Consider the following 22,900-nt stretch of genomic DNA (forward strand, 5'->3'; position numbering starts at 1 on the left):
GAAATAACATTGGGTTCACAAACAAGAGACTTGTGCTGACACACTCAATCTCTGCCTTGGTTTATTATGGATTTTGAATCACAATTTCCCCAGTGCCTCAAGACGGCAAAAAGCTTTGTGAATCAGCAAATTCCTAGCAGCTGCTTTGCGGTTATTATCAGTATTCCTCCAAGGGTGAACTTTCCTGTGACCTACTATCAACAAACAGTTCTTCCCTCAAGGGAACTAAAGGTAACGAAGCAATTATTTCCTGTTTGTCTCTAATTTGGAGCTAGAGGTGGAGAGTTGCCCCCGCCAGGTCCTCTCCATGTTTCATAAAGTTAGAATTCATGCTCATTGCCCAGGAGTTATAAATAAGTGCGTGTCCATATATCTATCTTATTTGGTTTTGAGCTGACAATGCTTCTCCCTGATTGCAATGCTTCTTTGACACCCTTAGAGACTCCACCTGCATCATTGTGTCCTGTGTCTTCTAGAGAGAAATGGGAGAGTCTTCCCAGGCCTTGTAGCTGAAGGTATATGTGCTCATCACTTAAGAGGCAATGTAGAGCAGGAGTAGAATTTATATTCAGTGGCGTGATTGCATATGTTTGCGTGTTGATGTGTGTGTGTGTGTGTGTCCAGTCTGTGGTACTTATTCCTAACATGGCTCTTCCACGTCTCACATCAGGAAATAAGCTGTAAGAATAGAATAAAAACATTGCATTATAGTAGAAAAGGCCTTTTGTAAACTGACTTCTAGATAATTCTCCAACCTGGTAACTTTCCCATGCTGACTATGATCCTGAATTTTCTTGGTTCCTCAAACACGATAGCCCTTGTCCTCTGCAAACAACTAGAAACCCTATTTTTATGATCTTCACACAAAAGGCTTTTACTGTTTAGGATTCATTTTAAAGACCCTATTAGGACAGGCTTCCTCACCACCTTAGCCTCTTGTAATTTAACAATATCTATCAAAATTGTGAATCTATATATCTTCCAATTCCATTTCTAGGAATTTGTCCTACATATATATGTGTTAGGTTGAAAAATGGCATATTAAAATGTTATTAATGAAATACTGCTAGAAATAGAAAAATATTAGAAACAACCTAGATATCCATCAGAGAGCTAGTCGGCACTTTCATTGTGAGAAACTGATTCTTACTAACATGGTATTGACTAGCAACACTGATTGTGTAATTCAGGTAAGAATATTAAATTAACAAGATTTTTAATGTAGTGGACTAAATAAGGTAGGAGTTGTAGAGATAATTTCAGTTAAATTTGGAGACTTGCTACATAATGTAAACTTTAGTTAACCTCCAAGATGAATGGTGAGTTCTGTAATGAGACATGTTCTAAGCTCTCAAAGAGAAAAACCTTTAGATTGAACATCTTTATATAGTATGTGGATTCTATTTTGTAGTAGATAGACCATCATGTTCTCTTTCCCTGTCATTTTGTGAGTGTTCTCATGGCCAAGTCTAAGACTAACTGACCTGAAGAAGAAAGAGAGAGAAATGATAGGAAGAGCAAAGAATTAGAAGCGTTGGAATATGACAAGAAAAATATCAGTTATGAATCACTGGCATAAAACGTAGGTTAGGAACTGTGAAAAAGGAGACATTATTTGGTGACATCTGAACAGACACAAACAGCTTATTCTTTTGCAGATCCAGGATATGAGTGGAAAAGCCAAAGTATTTCCTGGTGTTCTAAGAACTTGAATAAGAGTGATCTAGTTAGAATTTAGAGAAAAAGATGGGAATTTGGAAGATAAACATATTTTTTCTCTACATTCCATGAAAATTCCTTTACAGAGAGCGCTGGTAGACTGAAAACATTTAGGATTGGGAAGGAATTTTCTTAAAGGAAGGACCGATAGCCAAACTACAAGGTATGTCACTAGATCTTTTATGTTACTTACATAGATTCTTGTCCCTAATGCTCTTGCCTTGACCAGCTACATATGATGTTCCCACCAAGTCTCGAAATTCTGATTTCTGGGAAATCAGAGAAGCCCACTGGATTATCCTATCTTGATCCAATCCACGGAAATAAAGCATTAACCAAAACATTTGTCAGAGGCATGGGAAAAGTTAAGAAAGGCCAACAGACCAATTGGAGAACTTCTACTAGAGTTTCTAACAAGTGATTACTGACTTAACCTTGCACCATAATTTCCTAACCTCAGATTTCTGTCATGAACTCCTGGCCTCCTCATTGCAACCTGTTCTGATCTCATCATCATTCTGATGTTTCATGGTTTCGCCAAAAGAGATTATTTTGGTTCCTAGATTGATGCATAATAACCTGATGACAGATCATAACTAGCCCATTAGTGGAGTAAAAGCATAAGCTATTCAGGTTAAAATTCCTGTACTGACTAGTACAAAACTATGTTTCCATTATGTGATGGTCATAATGACTTCTCATTCTTGCACATTTCCATCTCTTTTTTTATCTCCAGCAAAAGAGAAGAACATGAGAAGGGATAATCAGAGCAGTGTGTCTCAGTTCCTCCTCCTGGGACTCCCCATCTGGACAGAGAAGCAAGGCATATACTATACCCTTTTCCTGGTCATGTACCTGACCACAGTGCTGTGGAATCTGCTCATCATCCTGCTCATCAGGTTGGACTCTCGCCTCCACATCCCCATGTACTTCTTCCTCAGCCACTTGGCCCTCACTGATGTCTCTTTCTCATCAGTCACAGCTCCAAAGATGCTCATGAATATGCAGACAAACAGGCAATCCATCTCATATTCTGGGTGCATTTCCCAGGTGTATTTCTTCTTGCTGTTTGGAGGTCTTGACAGCTTCCTTCTCACATCAATGGCCTATGACAGATATGTGGCCATCTGTCAACCCCTCCACTACACCACAATCATGAGTCAGAACCTGTGTTTCCTGCTAGTAACTGTGTCCTGGATCCTATCCTGCACTAATGCCCTTTTGCACACCCTCCTCCTGGTCCGTCTTTCTTTCTATGGAGACAACAGTCTCCCCCACTTCTTTTGTGACCTCTCCACTTTACTTAAGCTGTCCAGCTCAGATACCACAGTCAATGAGCTAGTTATAGTCACTGTAGGAGTGGTTGTCATTACCTTGCCATTCATATGCATCCTGGTCTCTTATGTTAGGATTGGGGCCACAGTCCTTAAAGTCCCCTCCACCAAGGGAATGTACAAAGCCTTCTCCACATGTGGCTCTCACCTCTCCGTGGTGTCGCTGTACTATGGAGCAATTATTGGACTGTACTTTTTTCCCTCATCCAGTAACTCCAATGAGAAGGATGTCATTGTGTCTCTCTTGTACGCTCTGGTCACTCCCATGCTAAATCCCTTTATCTACAGTCTGAGGAATCGGGATATGAAAGGAGCTCTGGGGAATATACTCAGCAGAGAAAAATTTTCACCATGATGAGCATTTTTTTTTCCTATTAAGTGCATATGAGATCTGCTCCATCCTGCATGTGTAACATGAGCATCCGCTCCTCTCTGAATAGCTGCTTTTTAGTGAATCTTGATGTGGCATTTTTCCTTCAGTCTCTGTTTTGGCTCGGACTTAGTTTTCTCCTCTGTTTAGTTTTTGTTCATTTTAGAGAGTCATGGGAAAGGTTTATTAAAAATATAAGTACACAACTACCCTTTCTTAAATTTTTTTTCCTTTTCATATGGTATTCCTTGCCCTACAAGTATTTAAAATTTTTATGCAATCTCAGCTTTCAGTCTTTTATTTTCTTTTTCAGTTTACAACTTTTACATAGCAAAAAGTTTTTCTCTTCTCAAGATGAGAAGACTATTCCTCCTGGAAGATTCTTGATTTTATTTTTGTGTTTATTTTGTAATACATTTGAATTTATTCTTATGAATGATATTAATTAGAAATTGAGTTTTATTTTTCTTTCTAATTTCTTATCAATTGCCCAAATTTTGGCTGCAGTTATGTTTATAGCATTATGGTAATGCTGTATGTCATTTTTTCCCCCTTAAATTGAGTGGACCTGGCCACATATTGAAATGAGATGGCTTTCTGTAAAAGGCCTGGAAAATTGTACAGACAGGACTGGTACTGGCTCCATGTGGTGAACTCAAACTTGACTGTAGCCCTCTGTATCCTAGGTTGGCCAATTGGGTGTGAAGCATTGTAGTGAGAGTGGAGAGTTTAAAGTAGCTTTCCAAGTGATGATGTGAGTATGGGTGATCAGTCCAATCTGATAAGAGAGATTCAGTGTTTCAGGATATGGGACTAAGAATGTCTAGTGAGAATATTGGGAAACCTAGGAAACCTGAATTGAACTCAGGCAGGACTTAGTGTAGTTTAATCCAAATGTATCTGAATTCCAAAAACAAGTGCTTCCCTGCCCCACATTCATGAATATAGTGTCCTACATTTCCGAATGAAATGGTAAAGTTTTGTCTTCACTCCTTGAGAAACTAGCTCTGCTGATAGCAAACATAGCTAACTTCATTGCTATAAGCTGATACCTGTGACAAATTTTCTGTAACCATTATTTCATTTAACCTTAGTAATTGGTATAAAGGAGGGAATTCATATTAAGAGAGGCCACTAAGTTGCCCAGTGCCACTAAACTAGCAATATTTAGTGGAGGTGGGACTCAGACTACTCTACGTGTTAAATCAAATCTTGAGTCCTTTAAATAACTTGAATATGTTTCAAACTTGAGCAATATTTTTACCCAGTTTACTTGGAAATTTTATTTAAACTTTTAAAAAATATTATAAATATTATATAAATAAAAGAGTGTAACAACATTCATACAGTATAAATATATGTGTGTATTTATATACATATTTATAGTATGTTGTTTGTGTATATATAGGTTCATATGTGTTTATATTTATGACATCTAATCACACATTAAAGAATAATATTAAAAGAAATACTCACTTAGCCATCTTTAGGCTTTTACTAGTAGAAAACTAACAATATCGTTAATCTTCTGTGTCTCCTCCTCGATTGTATCTTCTGCTCCTCTTGAAAATACCCAGTATCTTTAATAGTTTCAATATTCTCTTATTTTTCTTTAAAGTTTTAACCATTCTATGTTGATTCTTCAATTTTTCCTGCTCTAGAACTGCATATAAATGGAATAATGCTTGATTTTTATAGGCTTTGCTTTTACTGTCTAATATTATCCTTGTGAACTTCATCCATATTGTATAATATTCCACTGTGAAGCTGTAACACATTTGTCTGGTCTATTTTCTTTTTTAAATTAAAAAATAATTAGTTAATTAATTTATTTATTTTTCAGATGTACGTCATAATATATTTCGAATTCTGTGTAGATTACATCATGTTCACCACCCAAAAACTAATTATAGACCATCTCCTCACATGTGAGCCTAATCACCCCTTTTGCCCTCCCCCTTCCCCTATGGTAACAACCAATCCAATCTCCAATGCTATGTGTTTGTTTGTCGTTGTTTTTATCTTCTATTTATGAGTGAGACCATACGGTATTTGACTTTCTCCCACTGACTTATTTCACTCAGCGTAATACCTTCAAGCTCCATCCATATTGTCACAAATGGCCAGATTTCATCATTTCTTATGGCTTAGTAGTATTCCATCATGTATAAATACCACATCTTCTTTATCCATTGGTCCCTTGATGGGCACCTAAGTTGCTTCCAAGTCTTGGCTATTGTATATAATGCTGCAATGAACATAGGGGTGCAAGTATCTTTATGCCTTTGTGTTTTCAAGTTCTCTGGGGATAGCTGGATCATATGGTAGATCTATTCTGAATTTTCTTAGGATACTCCATACTGCTTTCCGTAGTGGCTGCACCAGTTTGCACTCTCAACAGCAGTGAACAAGGGTTTCCTTCTCTCCACATCCTATCCAACATTTGTTGTTTCCTGTCTTGTTAATTATAGCCATTCTGTGTCTGGCCTATTTTCTATGGCTATTTTGTTTGTTGTCAGCGTTTTGCAATTACAAACAACACTGTTCCAAGCACTCTTTTCCATCATCTACTCATGTATGCAACTCATTCTGTAAATTCTATACCCAGAAGAAGAATTACTGGATTGTAGGCATGTGTATGTTCAACTTAATATCGCTGCTAAGCTCTTCTGTAAAATAGTTGCAGCAAGAAGCCAAAGTGAAAAGTCTACATACTGCCTGATTTCAAGGATATGATATTCCGGAGAAGGAAAACTATAGAGACAGCAAAAAGTTCAGTGGTTACCAGGGGTACAGGTCTTGATGGGAAGAAGGATAAATAGGTACACCAAAGGGGATTTTTAGGGCAGTGACAGTGTTCTGTATGATGCTGTAACAGTGGATACATGTCCTTATGAATTTGTTAAAAAACAAAAAAATGTACAACATAAAGAATGAATTCTAATGTTAACTGTGGACTTTAGTTAATAATATATCAATGTTAGTTCAATTGTAACAAATGTACCACATAGATGCAGGATGTTAATAATAGAGGAACTGGGTAGGGGTAGGAGAGAAGTATATGGAAACTTTCTGCTAATTTTTATGCAAACCTGAAACTGCCCTAAGAAACAAAGTCTATTAATTTTTAAAAAGTTATAGTAATTTAAATCTCTGTCACCTGAGTATGAGAATTCCTATTACTTTACTTCTTCAACAATAATTGACATTGACAGATTTCTTAATTTTTGCAATTCTGGTGAATAGAAACTGATATCTCACTGTGGTTTTACTTTCTATTTCTCTGATTATTTATAAAGGAGAGCATCTCAGCCTATGTTTATTGGATATTTGTGGCAGAGATGGCTGGCTGTCCACCAAAATTTCATGACCTCATTCCCACGCGAGAAGTTGTCACTGGGAGGCAGCTGCCACATTTTCTACTAATTTAGGTGTAGGTGCATGGCATCTTCTCTCCAGTCAAAGAGAATGTGTCTTATTTCCTGGATGGAATTTTAAAGAAAAATATGTGTCTTTTCCTCTATTGTCTGGAATCAAATTACCTGCTGCCCTGAGAGAGAATTGAACCCGGTCCCTGAATTATCACACAGTGAATGCCATCAACCCTCTAGAAGACCCTCACTGCCCCACTGGAGCAGCCATCGCTATCCTTATTGATACAAAATTTTCTTTTGTGGGATATAAGATTATTTCTTTTCCCTACTTTTTTATTAGCTTTTAAAAAATTTATTGTATTGTAGGACAGACTTCATATAACCTAGAAATAAATACATTGTCAGTTGTATATATTGCAAATGCCTTCCATTATTGGAAGCTTATAACTTTTTTTTTACTATCTGTTATTGTCAATTTTAACGTGATTAAAGTTATTAATGCATTATTTTATTTGAGTTCTTGACTTCAATGTACTTCCTTGAGAAAGCCACCTTGAAAACAACAATCATTGCCTTTTAGAAAACAAAGAAGGGATGTGACAGCAGGAAAAGTGCAGAGGCCAAGGAAGGGTGGCCTCAGATTTCTTATCAGAGGGAACATCTTGAATTTATGTAAATAGTAGGAATACTTGGTGGAATGCCCTCTAGCACAGTTTGCTACAGATAACACAGCATTAGGTGTGTCCACCCTGTACCCTTGCTCAAAAGATAGAGTCATTCAGCAAAGTAACCTACAGGACTGATACAGCACTGTAGTGTCACTATCAGAATAAATGTCCTTTAAACTCAGAGATATTAATATCAACTCAACACACACACACACACACACCTTATGACTAACAGCTCATAAGTGCAAGTCATTGTCCAGAGTCTGAGTGAAGTTTGTGACCTTGGAAAATAGAAGCCAATTGAGTCTCTGGAGTGAAACCCATGCCCCTGACCTAATTAACACTGTGTGAATAGAAACTGAGATACATGTCATCAGAATAGAATAATAGAAGATCAATACCATATGCTTTGGTGACAACTCAACAAGATCCAATTATTATAGCACTTTGAAGATTCCATTCCCCGATAGGGTTTTCTACTGACGTGAGCTAGTAAATCATGTTCTTTACAGTGTGGTTTAAGCCAAACATATCTGAATTTTTAAGAAGAAAAGAAGGGGCTTCTCTGTCTCATGTACATAAAGATAGTGTGCTTTATTTTTTTATGTAAAATTTTAAAACTTCCTTCAGTCCTTGAAACATGTGAGTTGAGTGTTTTTAATGTATGAGGTAGAGATTCACTTTGTTTCTTCATATGAATAATGAAGTTTTTAAAATTAATTAATTTTAAAGGGTTTATTTTTCTCTACTACTCTGCAATTGATAAAAGTAATAATTAGATAATTTCATGTGTACTCCAAAAAATAAATACAGATAAATGATGAGTAATCTTTAAGTGGAAGTATATCGGTAAGGATTTGTTCAGGAGAGTAGAACAAAAGTGCTTGCTGGTAAAACTGTGGAAGGGCTGGAGGAAAGAGGTCAAGGAACTTACCTCTGAAGATTAAGAAAGCTAAAACAAAAGATTTCAGCCTAAAGTCTAAAACAGTTAGTTACAAAAGATTGATGAGTAGCAGCTGCAAAACTCAAAAATCACTGAGAATCTCCCCCAAATTTCTTAATCTGCAGCAGTAATGCAGATAGCTCTTAGGAGCTCAATTGCAAACTACTGTGAATCTCACATCTGCCAATACTTCTGGATATAATTGCCTCCAGAGAGTAATGTCTTCCCCTCTGCCTTCTAAATCTCTCATGAGTTTCTCTTATTGGAAAATATTAAATATGAACAATACAGAAAAGAAGAATCTGGAAAATGTGGTTTCCAGCCTGACCACCACAATGCAAGGGAAGCCTTAGAAGTGGGTGATGATGATGCTAAGTTAACAGCAGACAATCTAGAATAGGACACAAGGACAAGAGAGGGGGACTGTTGTAGGAGGCTGAGAGAGTGTCCATGTTCAAGTCCCAGGAATAGGTTGAGGGACTCAAGGGACAGAGCCACCCAAGATAAGCCTACTTTAGATCAGCTAACCTACTGGTTAGCTGACCACAGAAGCATGAGTGAGAACAACCAAGTCTGGAAAATCAGCCACCCCAGCTAGATCAGCCTAAGGTAGATCAGTCAAACGTCAACTAATCCTCAGATTCGTAACTAACATAAATTCTTATTGTTGAAGGCTGCTGAGACTTTGTGGTCATTTGTTATCCAGCATTTTTGTGGCAAGAGCTAACTGATACACAAGAGTATGAAAAGCTCTTATGTCACAAGGGCACACCTAACCTCATTAGAGTGGGAAAGTATATTATTGCCCTGGAAGTGAGAAGGAAGAGGTAAATTTTTTTTAAAACAATAATCCAAATTATCAAACTTAATATCTGAAATGTTGGACAAGTACTTCTCAAGAGATGTAATTTTTTCTTGCTATTCTTTAAAAATTTACTTAGTTGAGGATTGTTTTCCTCTTCAACTGAATAAAAACTCTTCTGGACCCCATAAATTCTCTTCTAATCCTTAGGTATTAGAAAGGGTAAAGATTACTTTCTATCACAAACACTGCCTCAATTCTGTAGTTAAATTTCCTTTTCCCTCATTGGATCTAGCTGCAGGCAAGTAAGTGAGGTTCAGAAAGGAGTCGTAATGCTACTTTGTCTCTTTCTCCTCATTTTTCTCAAGTCCAGTTGCAGTTTCTGAACCCACTTTCTGGTGATGGAGTATGGAAGGAAGAATGAGAAGGTGATAACAATAATATTTTTCTTTGATTGCTACTGTATTAAAATGTTTTGGCTTCTCTTGACCTGAATGATGGTTAAGACTCATTCTCTTGTCACTTCTAGTCCAGGGGATATTCAGAGACTGCTGCACTGCCTTCCCACACATCCTGTAAGTATACTTTTTCCTGTGAATTCTTCTCCTCATATCCTGGTTTTGTAGTGATGTGTTACCTACAGATCTCTTATTCTTTCCTGGAGCTTCCTAGGCTTTCTAATAGGTTTTCTTGAGAAGAATTGAAAATGGTTTCATACCATTTCTCTCTCTCACATAATCCACCTATGGTCCATAGGAAACATTTTTACTTCTATTGCCCCACCATCAGGAGAAGTGAAAGTATTTCCCAAATAGAATTTTATTCCATAATTCCAGTTCTCTCTCTCTCTCTTTCTCTCTCCTCTCATTCATCTTTCCTATTGCCCTCACTCTCATAAAGCAAGGGATATACATCAAACTCTTTAAATCATTCTTTTGAAACTTCTCCTACTAAACTTCAAGTGAGGAGGAAATCATCCCCTTCTCGGTTGGAAGATTTGGGGCTCTCTGTGCAGCTTTCTCAAAAAAAAAAAAGAAACAAACAAAAAAATACCACTCTACAAGAACCTCTCATCTCCAGCTCTTAGGAAATTTTTAGATCCACATCTAGGTTGAGAGGCTCAAAAGTTATGAAATGGATTATTGGGTATTTTATATAAACATCTTCATTTTGTATCTTACAGATACAAAATATCTTGCAGATACTCACTTTGGTATCTGGTATCTATCAAATCTTGGTGCCTCAGATAAAACTTCCAGTTTAACATCCTGACACCAGCTGCTCCCTCTTCCTGTGCTCATCAGGAAAAGATAGAACTTCATGTGTCTGGATGATTCTGATTCGTGAAGTCTCAGGTAGAGCAACACATCCTTTGGCAAGGTTTTCATGTCCTCTGCCACTAGGCTGAGCTAATTATTCCTCATCAGGACACAGTGATCCATATAAACAATTATGGTCCTTGGCTGAATAGCTCTAGAGTCCAACAGCCAAGATTGAAAACTTCCTTTCACTACCTGCAATTTTAAGGAAGTCTTCTTCAGCTCTTTGAGCCTGAGTTTTCCCAAAATATCTCTTAGGGTTGTTGTCAAGATTAAATTAGATGATTTTAATGCATATTAAGCTGTTCAACCAGTACCTGAGACAATGGAGGTGATGTTAATTTTGCTGCTGATTACCTGTTTGTGTTCAGAGAGAAAGGAAGCATGGGCTATATTCCTGAAGGTCAATAAATCAGAGTGTTAATTATTATATAAGGAAAGTAAAATTTAATATGCTCTCCCTGAAAGTTCTAGAAGGGCTCAGGGTCCCTGGATGCTTGGGTGCCTGGGTGAAGGAGAAGCCATATTGTCACCAAAATGGAAAATCCTTTAGAAATGGAAATGTCAAAGGTCAAACACATTTGATAACAAATTTAATATTGGGAAAGGGCTATCCTGATGGCTTCTATTCATTGATACCAACTAAAGTGACATAGCAACCTCAAAGTATTTACAATCCACATTATCTGAGAAAAGAGCAAATTAATTCCCATAAAGCATATAACATTCTAATACTCTCCCTATCAGGTGAAAGAATAATGTCAGCAAAGATTTAGGAGTAACAGCTATGGAAACAAGACAAGTGAGCTATATTTTTAATAATTTGTATTTACATGTTACTATGGAAATAAGAGCATATGAGTGCTTTAAAAGAAAGGTAAGTATTTTTTGGAAGAATATGTTTTCTTACTCAAGAGTTTTTTCAAGGCCCCTTTCATGTCTTTATTTCTCAGGCTATAAATGAAGGGGTTTAACATGGGAGTGACCACTGTGTACATCAATGAAGCAATTATGTTATTGTCATTGGTGTTGTTGGATGAAGGAAGGAAATATAGACCAATAATTGTCCCATAGTAAAGGGTCACTACTGAGAGATGAGATCCACAAGTGGACAAGGCTTTGCCAATGCCCTGGGTAGAGGGAGCCCGGACGATGGTGGCCCCAATATGGCCATAAGAAACCAGGATGCCTAAGAATGGAAGCACAATGGTTGCTATTCCCACAATAAAGATTAGCAATTGGTTGAGGGAAGTGTCTGAGCAGGACAACTTGAGTAGGGCATCAAGGTCACAGAAGAAGTGAGGGACAGTGTGATCAGCACAGAAGGACAGCTGGGCCAGGAGGAGGGTGTGCAAAAGGGCACAAGCACAAGTAATGAGCCAGGACCCAGCCACCAGCATGGCACAAACGCTCTGACTCATGATGGTGGTATAATGGAGAGGATGACAGATGGCCACATACCTGTCATAGGCCATTGAAGTGATCAGGAAACTGTCCAAAGCAGCAAAGAAGATGAAAAAATATGTCTGTGTAATGCTTCCTGCATAGGGGATGGATTTGTACTTAGTGTGCTTGTTCATCAACATCTTAGGGACGGTGACAGATGAGAAGGAGATATCAGTGAAGGCCAAGTGGCTAAGGAAGAAGTACATTGGGGTGTGGAGGTGAGAGTCCAGCCTGATGAGCAGTATGATGAGTAGGTTCCCCAGCACCGTGGTCAGGTACATGCCCAGGAACAGGGTGAGGAACATGCTTTGCTGCTCTGGCCAGAAGGGAAGCCCCAAGATGATGAATTTGGACATGCTGCTCTGGTTCTCCCTCCTCATACTGGTATATCAGCTGGATGGGGAAAGTTTAAGGGAAAAAGAATGTTTCATGATAAAAAAAATGATCACTGTGGCATAACATAATAGAGATGTTCTTTTGATTTAGAGAATATCTTCATCTATATTTTCTTACATTTGATGCATGTTTTGCTGGTTAAACGTAGAAAAGTGTAGGTTTACTTTACATAGCTACTTTCTTTCTCAACCAGATGCCAGTCTCTGTAAATGATAATACTAATAGTTAATGTTTATTAAAAACTGTCCTGATGCTCTGTTCTAATAGCTTACATGTAGTAACTGAGTCAACAGTCTTAAGTAGGTGAGCTAGGTAGGTACTGTTATTATTCCCACTTTTGGATGGTATAACTGAGGCAGACAGTCACACAGTCACTGAGGTAAGAAGAAGAGAAAATGGGCTTTGGTGTCCAAGCATTTTGACTTCAGAGTTTGGTCTCTGGAAGCAAAACAAATGATTTGACATCAGAAATCTCATTGCCCGTCATAATTTTGTGGGTAATGAGCTGTTTAATTTTGTAAATTTTGCTTCTCTACACATTCCATGATTATTTCTAATTTGTTCTTTGATTGTAGACCCAGAGTGTATCACAGACAATTAATGTATACCCAATACAAGTTTGTTTAACAAATCACAGATGGCACATACAATTAAATTCATTATGGCAGCCTCTTTAAGAAACTTACATCAGTCCTTGTTGAAGACCCAGATTTAACCCTAATAATCCCAGGACCCCTGGCTATTTAGCTTCCACATGGCATCACATTCAAAGAAGTACAATCTAAAAGCCAAACGTAACTTTAAAAAGGAATTATAATCTTTTTGGCATCTCTAAAATAGCCTATTAGAAATTTACTTCCTAACCCAAATCAATGTTTATCAAAATATCTATATATTTTTAAAAGAGAAGTTTGGGATTCCCTATAATGTATCAAAGTGATTATAAAGCTATACTTATTACAACACATAATGTATTTTTACAAAGATAAACCAATGAAGCAGTGGAAGAAAACAGAGAGCCTAGAAACAGACATGTTTATAATGAAGACTTGGTCTCACTGTCTTTTTGTCAGCTAGATTAAGAAGGTGACCATGTACCAGTCCCAGTTCACTCACCCCTAACTGAATGAAAGGAAGAGTGTAATTATGAACCAACTTAATCCAGTGTTAAAAATTCGTGTTAAATGATAACTTTCAGTGACTACAGTAAAGTAGCCATCTGGCTCCCTATGTCTGGAAGCAGATCATATCATAATATTTATGAATGCTTTACCAGTTGGTCTCCCAGAAACAAATGAAGGATAGTTTGCTATTTAGTCCCAGAGGCAGAAGGCTTTCTGCACAGATTCCAGAAGAATCTCAGCAGACCCAACCCTGAGCCCACAATATTCATGGATTCTGGAAAATGAGTGATGGAAGACTCTCTCTAATTTTTTTAAGATTCTTCAGATTATCTAGGTCAGTTTTTCTTAAGGGGACATGCATAACTATGGCTATGTAGTGTGATTTCCAGAACAACACTGAACCTTCCATACCCCTACCCAGAACACCACCTTCAATAGGATGCTAGTATCTGAAATTCTTTTAGCAAGAGAAAAAGGGCTCTAAGTTCTCAACTTTAGATTCAATTTAAAAATAAATGTTCTTGGGATAGAGAGCCTCTAGCCAGCACTCTCACTGAGATGGAATGTCTGGAAGTTGTTCATATTTGGGGACAAGGTTTAGATGGCAGAACAAGGGCACTGACCTCCTCAGACAAACTGAGGAAGGAAGAGGGTTGAGGAGTATAGGTAGAATGGAGCAGAGGCTGTGGACACTGAGAACAAATTTACTGTCTTTCCAATTTGGCTGGGATAACTGCTACAGGGCTAGAAATAATTACATTGTTAACAAAATCTGATTTAGTACTTAATTTGTACGCGGTGCTTTTCAAATACTGTTCACTTCTTCTCACAGCATTTCAACAGAGGCATTCTGGTTCTCATTTTAGAGAGGAGAACGTTGGGACTCAGTGATGGAACTTGACTGATATTATAGCACTAGTATGCAGTGAACCTGGGATTTGATCCCAGGCCTATCTAGATTCAAAGACTACATTCTTCCCACAATGTTACATGCCTTCTTTAACTATATCCTCAAGCAAGACTGTACTTGCTGCCTGAGAGCACTCAAGAATTTCAGGAAGTGACTCAAGACAGTTTGAGAGTGGATGAAAATCTTTGGCTTCAAGCTATGTGCCTTGATGGTAATATCAATAATAATAATAATAAAATTCTAACAATCATTCATTAGTCACATGTTCACTGTGTGAATAATATAGGCCAGCTGCTGTAACATGTACTTTATATCATATCAGCTTAAGAGGACCACAGAATTGCATTATTCTCATTTAACCAGTTGGAAACTAAGACTGAGAGAATGTAAGTAATTTGCCTAAAATCATTCAGCATGAAAATGATGGACAGATCATTCAATCTCAGATTTACCTGATTTCAAAACCATGTTCTAACCACTATGCAATATTGCCTCCAGCAGAACATGATTTGATGAAAAAGAGACATATGTTCTCCTCATTAAAGAGAAAAATATGGGACCCGTAATTTCCATGAAAGCCTTTGGATGGATGCATTGCCTCCGTCCTTAATTAGATAATCAGTAGTGAATAGAGAGAGTAGGATACCAGCTACTGGGTTTACAAAGGCTACCCATAAAGTGAATTTCTCAAGGGTCCAGGACAAAAGCAGATCAGACCCTGGCTGATATTTTTTATGGACTATCTAGTTTCTTCAAACAAGGCAAAGATTAAGGCAACTATGGTGCACATCTATTGAAGTAATATCACATAGCAAATAAAATGAGTTCATGAAAACTTCACGACATAATATTTGAACGAACATAACAGAAAATTACATATATTTCTGTTTCATAATTATTTGCAAAAAATTCAGATTATTATTATTTTTAACCCTAGAAGATTGTGCTTATAGCTTGGATTCAGGGCAGATATTCATCAAAACTATGAAAGAGATAACATTTTCCTAGAGAGGAATGTACAAACCACATGGAATTGTAATTATGGTATCCACATAAGATATTCAATATCTCACACAAAATTGCGTAAATTTCCACGCACGAGTGTGCAAAATTTTGTAGTTGATCATTCACACACGCAAACACACATATTGCTGAGTGAAGTATACAAGTACTGTCATTACCTACTTTGAGAGTGAATAATTCAAATACTGTCATCTCTGGGGTGTAAACTAATTTTTCATTTTCTCTCCAAAAGACTTAGAGCTGGGACAAGGAGAAAAGTCACAAACTCAACCCTGAGGTGAGGATGAGGTACACTCGCTCTTTTTCACCACATTCTAATAATGACAATGGTCTCCATTTTTATGAGGCAGGCTGGGAACCCAGGGGACCCATCCACAAATTTCTGGTGAGGGACTATATGGGAGTAATTATTGCATTTTCCTTACCCATTCCCAGGGGAGATGTGCCTTTCTTGCATACTAAAGATAGTTAACTCTGCAGAATATAAATTTATTATTTGCAGTTTCTTTTATTTATCAAGAATTTTCACATCTATGAGTTCATTTAGTTCTCACAATAATTCTTGAGGTAGATAGTGTTCTTGTCATTTTATTGTGTTTGAGCATGGCTCAAAGGAAAATGGCCAAATGAAGATTCAAACCCAAACACACTAACTTCAAACTGAAAACCTAATTCCATTGCACTATGATGCCTCCATTGGAGTAGTGGGCTCTGTATTGTGTGGACTTCTTACTTCCCATATTCAATGCAGAACTGGGAGGAGCATTGCCACTAGACCCTAAGGAATAAAAACACTTGTCAAGGAATAGTTGAGCTTCTGTTTCTCGGAAATAGAGGGTTTTTATTCCTACACAAACACCTGAATGCATGTAGAGATTTTTTTTGTCAACTATGACACATAACAGTTAGCACATACTCAGGGCTCAAAATATATTCTTTAATCATAAGAATGACAGTGTGAGAAGTCTTTGGAAACTTGTTCCATTCAGATTGGCAAATATCAAGAAGAGACAAAGATTGAAGTGGAGGCACTTTATCCATTATTTTTCCAATAATACATTCATTTGTTTATTTATTCATAAAAATATTGTGTACCTACTTTGTGGCAAGGATTTTGTGAGTACCCTGGGTAAACATTTGAAACACAGTTTTTTTTTTTCTCTCAAAATAGCTCCAAGTGTAGTAAGAAAGGTAGACAAGACAGTGTGTGTCCAATGCTATAATGAAGGAGAGTGCTAAGTGTCATTGGAGCAGAGAGGAGGGGTATCAAACCCAAATTTAAGAGGTCAAGTAAGGTAGGCTTGTAGGAAGCTATATGTAAGCAGAGATCTGAGACAATCAAAGCAAGTGAAAGGTGATGTGGACAGTGTAGAGGCAGATATTTGGAAGGAAGAGAAAGAGGAATAGGAAAATACTTGGAGAATAGAAAGAATGAGAAGTTTGGAAAACTGTTATCAGGAAAATTAGAAGAGCTGGAATGTACACTTCAACAGAGAAAGAGGTTCAGGATAAGGCCAGAGAAATTTGCAGGAATGAATCATGCAGTGCCTTGGAAGCCATGCTGAACAATTTGTACTTTATCCAAAAAAGAAAGGGAGAGCACAGAAGAATTTCATCAGAATATTGACAGTGTCATATTAAAAACTATCACTGTAGGCAAAGAATGGATAATGAGCCTCTCTTTGCAGTGGGTGGAGGAAATGTTGGCAGGGCAGGAACTGAGTGTTTGGATGCAAGACCAGCAGCAAGGAGACTAGTTAGGAAGTGGTCACAGTCATTTGGGTAAGAGATTATTGAGGTATGTCTAAGAGAGATAATGGAATTGGAGAGAACTATATGTATTTAAGTCTCCTTTAGAGTCAAAATCTTAGGGATGTGCTCATTTTAACATGAACTGATTTTCATAAGACTGTAGAAAGTGAGGAAGACAAATGAGTTAAAAACCTCTCTAAATGTATGGCTTGGACAGTTGGGTGTATGGTTGTGGTATTCTCTGTTCTATCTCTCTGAGACAGGGGACACAGAAGTAGAAACAGATTTGAGTTTTTAATGGACTGAGCATGAAGTATGTAAGGGTCACCCATGGGAAGGAATTCAGGGAACAGGTGGATATATCCTGGATAGAGATAAAAACTCATGGACTGTCAACATAGAAAAGGATGAGATTTCCTAAAAGCAATAACATAAATAAGAAAAGTTGAGAAAAGAGAATAAGAATATAGAGAAGAGAAAGCACAGAGAGAGGAGGGAAAGAAAATCAAGGAAAGGGAAGAGAATAAGGCTGAGGACAGACCATAGAGAACATTGACAATTAAGGAAATGGCAGAGAAAGAGTGTCCCTAAAAAGACATCAAAGAACAACCATAGACATAAAAGGAAAATATAAATATGTGTGAGCTAAGGTAAGAGAAGATTAAGTGTTGAAAACTACTCTCTGAATTTAGTAATAAGGAGGATTTTGATGATGCAACCAGGAGGAATGTCAGTGAGTGGTGAGGACAGAATCTAGATTACAGTGGATTGAGGAAAAAATGGAGAGTAAGGAAGTGCATAAAGTGGCTAGTTGGATTGATCCAACGTGAAACTTTACTAGAAGGGTGGAATGGAAGGCCATAGTGGTAAAGACTTGGGTAAATTGGTGAGAGTGATAAACCATAAAATCCATCCAAGAGCAGTAACAGAGTGAAGACAAAACAAATTTTTGGGAAAATAGACAGACCTAGAGATTGGATAGATTTATGAGGCCCAAGATCCTGTGTAATGGGTAAAGTTGAAATAGAAAGCAAGAATTGAATGTTTAAATTTAATATTTCATAGGAAAAGCAATTCCAGTTCTTGTCATATGGCCATGGGAAGAGATGGCTAACGTGTAATGGAGGTCACGCTTATTGAAGGTGAGATCAAAGAATAAATATTCCATGTTATTGAATGGTTCACTCATGCAAATACTGAAGGCACTCAAGCTGATGGTTAATTTGTAGGGGAGAAGTAAATTAATCCAGGTGTTAGAACTGTAACAAAATAGGAGACATTGGAGTTTGGTCATTGTTGGTGTATGCTCTGACATCTAACAGTTTCTACTCCTGGTCTAGTATGGAGAAAGCTTCATGCAGAAAGATGTCTAATTGCATAACACAATTTTAAAATAGGAGAATTAGTCATGGCCTAGTTTCCATCAATAAGGAAAGGGTAAGGCAATCATGGTACATATCCATTAGAAGTAATATTAATAACTATTAAAATGATGTTTATGAAAAGCTTACGATGTAATTTTTGAAATAACATAAAAGAAAATTGTATATAGGCATGTCTACAACTAATTGCAAAAATGCAGAGTATCATTTTTAATGCTTGGAAGAATGTGTTCCAAAATGTCAACAGAAGCTGTATTTTATTGACATTTGTGTGCTTTAAAAATATTCATCTGCCATGGCATTTATATAATCATGAATTTCTTTTATAAATAGTGAAAATATCAGACAGTTTTGTGAACCACTGCTGAATCTCATGGGAAAGAGAGTGGTCCAGGAAAAAAACCCTATATACTTTGTGTCTACTGTCATAAGTTCATCCACTTGGTTTTGACTCAAATACTCTTTGCCCTGAACTTCCATTCCATTCAAACTTACTTTCTTACTCCCTCCAGGCCCCTGACAAAAAATTAAACCATTCACCAATGCCCAAGAATCCATGTATATTCTTACCCCAGACCATTTATTTGAAGATATGACTGGGAGGGACGTCAGCATCATGGAAGAGTGAGTTGTTCCTTTGTCTCTCTCTTCTAAGTTACACCCAAACGGACATCCATTCACCAACAGAGCATTCCATACAGCGCTAGAGGATGTCTGAGAGATGCACGCAGCTATACATCTGAAGGTAGGTGAATTGGATTCCTGAGAAGCAGTGAAACTAGGGGAGTGGTCCCCTCCCCATCCCCAGTTGCAAAATCCAGGACACAGATCCTCACACAGAGGCCAGCATGACTCTGAGTGGATGCAGGGGCAGCCCAGCCCATGCTTGAATGCCATAAGGTGGTTGGGGGCTGGCCCACAAGAGTACCCACAGAATGGCAGTGGCCCCACCTGCACGAATGACCCTGGTCCCACCTCCTTGCACATGACCCATGGAGTGGAATGCTAATGCACTCCATGAGTGGCAGAAGCCCTGACTGCAAGAATGCGGAGTGGTCTGACAGGCACAAACATGAGTAGACGAGGTGGGAACAGAAAAAAACCCTGGCCCCCCAGTGGTGGCTAGTGTAATCTGCAACAAGAAACATCAGGAACCACAGAAGAACCAGTGAACCAGCCCTGAGAGGCAGCACCCCAACACCAGCTCTATGAGCAGTGGGGGCTGCATACAAGTCCTCAGGCTTCTGAGCCCTCACCAGTGACAGCAACAGCTGTCAACCCAGCACAGCTGGCAGTGGTGTGACCAACATCCCATGACAACCCAGGAACAGAAGCACAAGTGGTATATAGGACACCAGTATCTGAGCCCACAAAGAGCCAGTAGAGGAACATGAAACTCAAGTGACCAGAACCAAAGTAAACAAAACTGTATCCAAATAAGAAAAGGTGATTACTACCACAAATGCACTGGTAGAAGATCAATTCGTCAAACACCATGAAGAATTACAGTACCACGGCAGAACAGAGGAAAAGTGACGACTCTCCAGAAACCAAACCTGAAGTCACAGAAGATTAAAATCTGACAAAGAATTCAAAATAGCTGTCATGAAGAAACCAAATGAGTTACAAGAAAACTCAGAAAAACTATTCAATGAGCTCAGGAATAAAATTCATAAACAGAAGGAATACTTCATCAAAGAGATTGAAGATCAAACAAACGAACAGAATTCTGGATATGAATAACACAATTAATGAGATAAAAATAATGTAGAAAGCATAAAAGTAGACTAAATCTTATGGAGGAGAGAATTAGTTAGCTTAAAGATAGAAACCTAGAAAAGCTTCAGGTGGCAGGGGAGAGAGAACTAAGATTATTAAAAAATGGAGAAATTCTTTGAGAAATGTCTGACTCAATTAGGAAAAGTAACATAAGGGTTATAGGTATCTCAGAGGGAGAAGGGAGGGAGAAAGGAGCAGAGAACTTATACAAAGAAATAATAGTTGAGAAATTCCAAAACATGGGGAAAGAACAAGACGTAGGTACATAAAGCCAATACAACTCTTAATTGCATCAATGTGGAGAGACCTTCTCCAAGGCATATGATATTAGAACTTTCAAAAGTCAATGACAAAGAAAAAATATTATGGGCAACAAGAGAGAAGAAAACAAACTACAATTAACCCCCAACAGGCTTTCTGTGGATTTCTCAGGAGAAACCTTACAGTCTAGGAGAGAGTGGAATGATATATTCAAAATACTGAAAGACAGAAACTATCAGCCGAGAATACTCTATCAAGAGAAATTATCCTTCAGGTATGATGGAGAAATAAAATCTTCCCCAAACAAACAAAAGCTAAGGGAGTTAATCGCCACTAGATCTGCCTTACTCCATCATGAGGCAGCTGTGTATTTCATTAGTAGCTGGGTCTGGTTCTTCTGTTGTATCCATAGCTCTTTGCACACCCAGCTGTCCTGTGCTGACAATACCATCCCCCACTTCTTCTGTGACCTCATTGTACTCCTGAAGATGAGTTGCTCAGACATCTCTCTCAATGAGCTAGTCATCTTCACCGAGGGAGGAGTGCTTTTCATCTTGCCTTTGAGTGGTATTTTGGGATCATATATCCATTTAGGGACCACCATCCTCAGATTCCCCCTCACCAAGAGATTCTCTAAAGGCTTTTCTACTTGTGGCTCCCATCTCTTTGTGGTGTCTTTACACTATGGAAAGCCTGCAGGCATTTACCTTTTCTCCTCACCCTGGGGCTCTAATGAAAAAGTCGTAATTGCTTTGGTTATCTATACAGTAGTTACCCCCATGCTGAACCCCTTTACATATAGCCTGAAGAACAGAGACATAAAAGAGGCCCTAGAAATATTTGTCTGTAGGGCTATCTTCTTTAAGTGACAATCACTAAATCCTCTTATTTCAGTCGTGAGCACAGTGAGATGTATCTCCTAAGATTACTGCATGGTTGACAACTCCATATAACTTAAAAAGACTGTGCATTCTGCTGTCATGTGGTGTTATTAATATGTCGACTAGGTGACGTTTGCTAGTTGGATTGTTAAATGTTTTTTATCCCTAATTAATTTTTTTCTGCTTGTTATCATCTCTTATAAGGTATATGCAAAATCTTATGTAAAACATGTTTCACAATTATAATGATGGGTTTTTACTTTTCTTCTTATAAGTGTGTCAGGTTTTGCTAATGTATTTTTTATGTGATGTTATTTAGGACACAAATTTAGCATCATGATCTGCTCCTGGTGGATGGATTATTTTATGTAGTGGTGTGGTAAAGCTGGCTTGCATTGGCTTCAAGCTGATTGTGTACGTTTCTTCCCAACTCTACATTCAATGACATGTTGGTGGAGTGAATTCACCATAAGGGGAATAATGACACTACGGAAATTAGCAAATTTTACAAAGCAAGGGTTTTTTTTTTTTTTTAAAAGGGGAGAGAGGTGTTTTTTATTTATCTAATGGCACACCACTGAATTTTTAATTAGGAGATATTTCTCTTTATCTCAGCAATGGTTCCTACCTTAACATCTCATCACTTACTCTGATATTAGTATAGATCTATTACCTTTCTTTTGGTTACGTTTACATGGTATTTCTTTTCCATCACTTTACTTTAAACTTTTCTATGTCCTAGTACCCATAAGGTTTCCGTGGTTAACAGTATAACGTTGGGTTGTGGCTTTTTATGTAGATCTACAATCTTTGACCTATTAACATCTAATGTAATGAAGATATATTTGAATTTGTATTTCCCATATTACTGTACATATTCTATTTAAGACGTGTCATTCATATTTATTCTCTTTCTCCCTTTTGATTAATTATATATTTTCTTATTCCATTCCCCTCCATTAACATATTAATCATAAATTATTATTATATTAAACTCTTTTCTGTGCCTTATGTAGAGATTACTTCTTGCTGTCCTTTTAATTTTTTTATTGTAGTACAATATATATAGCATGAAATTTACCATTTTAACCATTTGAGGTATACAATTCACTGGCGTTTAGTACATTCACCACCACGTCTGATTCTAGGACTCCAAAAGGAAGCTCTGGAAGATCAATACAATGGGGTACTTTGCAGCTGTGAAAAAATAATGACTCAGATATCAATGAATCCATATGTAGGGATTTCCAAGTTATATTGTTAAACGGGAAAAAAAACCCAATGTGTAAAAGAACATCTATAGTTTGCTAATTTCTTTTTTGTAAAAATGAAGGGGAAAGAAAATATACATGTTTCTGACCATTTGAGCAAAAAGAAACATCAGAAGAATAAATCACAAACTAATGGATTGCTTTCC

At 37.6% G+C, this 22,900-nt stretch overlaps 2 protein-coding genes and 1 pseudogene across 2 annotated transcripts; 2 read left to right on the forward strand and 1 right to left on the reverse strand.

The window, feature by feature from the left end:
* On the forward strand, positions 1-3,408 carry OR1J45B (olfactory receptor family 1 subfamily J member 45B). The gene is made up of 3 exons (XM_014736219.3): positions 1-231; positions 1,806-1,882; positions 2,456-3,408. Exon 3 carries the CDS (start codon positions 2,470-2,472, stop codon positions 3,406-3,408), a length of 939 nt encoding a protein of 312 aa, XP_014591705.1. The 5' UTR covers positions 1-231; positions 1,806-1,882; positions 2,456-2,469.
* A 7,987-nt stretch (positions 3,409-11,395) lies between these two features.
* On the reverse strand, positions 11,396-12,355 carry OR1J1F (olfactory receptor family 1 subfamily J member 1F). Its single transcript, NM_001391878.1, is given in 1 exon segment — positions 11,396-12,355. A coding segment is annotated over 1 exon segment (960 nt).
* OR1AC1BP (olfactory receptor family 1 subfamily AC member 1B, pseudogene) lies at positions 20,957-21,519 on the forward strand (annotated as a pseudogene).

Source organism: Equus caballus, chromosome 25 (assembly GCF_041296265.1).
Source record: "Equus caballus isolate H_3958 breed thoroughbred chromosome 25, TB-T2T, whole genome shotgun sequence".
Lineage (NCBI taxonomy): Eukaryota > Metazoa > Chordata > Mammalia > Perissodactyla > Equidae > Equus > Equus caballus.

Bases quoted from the DNA above. Each gene is read 5' to 3' on its own strand.
- OR1J45B (XM_014736219.3), top strand. From the start codon at position 2,470: ATGAGAAGGGATAATCAGAGCAGTGTGTCTCAGTTCCTCCTCCTGGGA.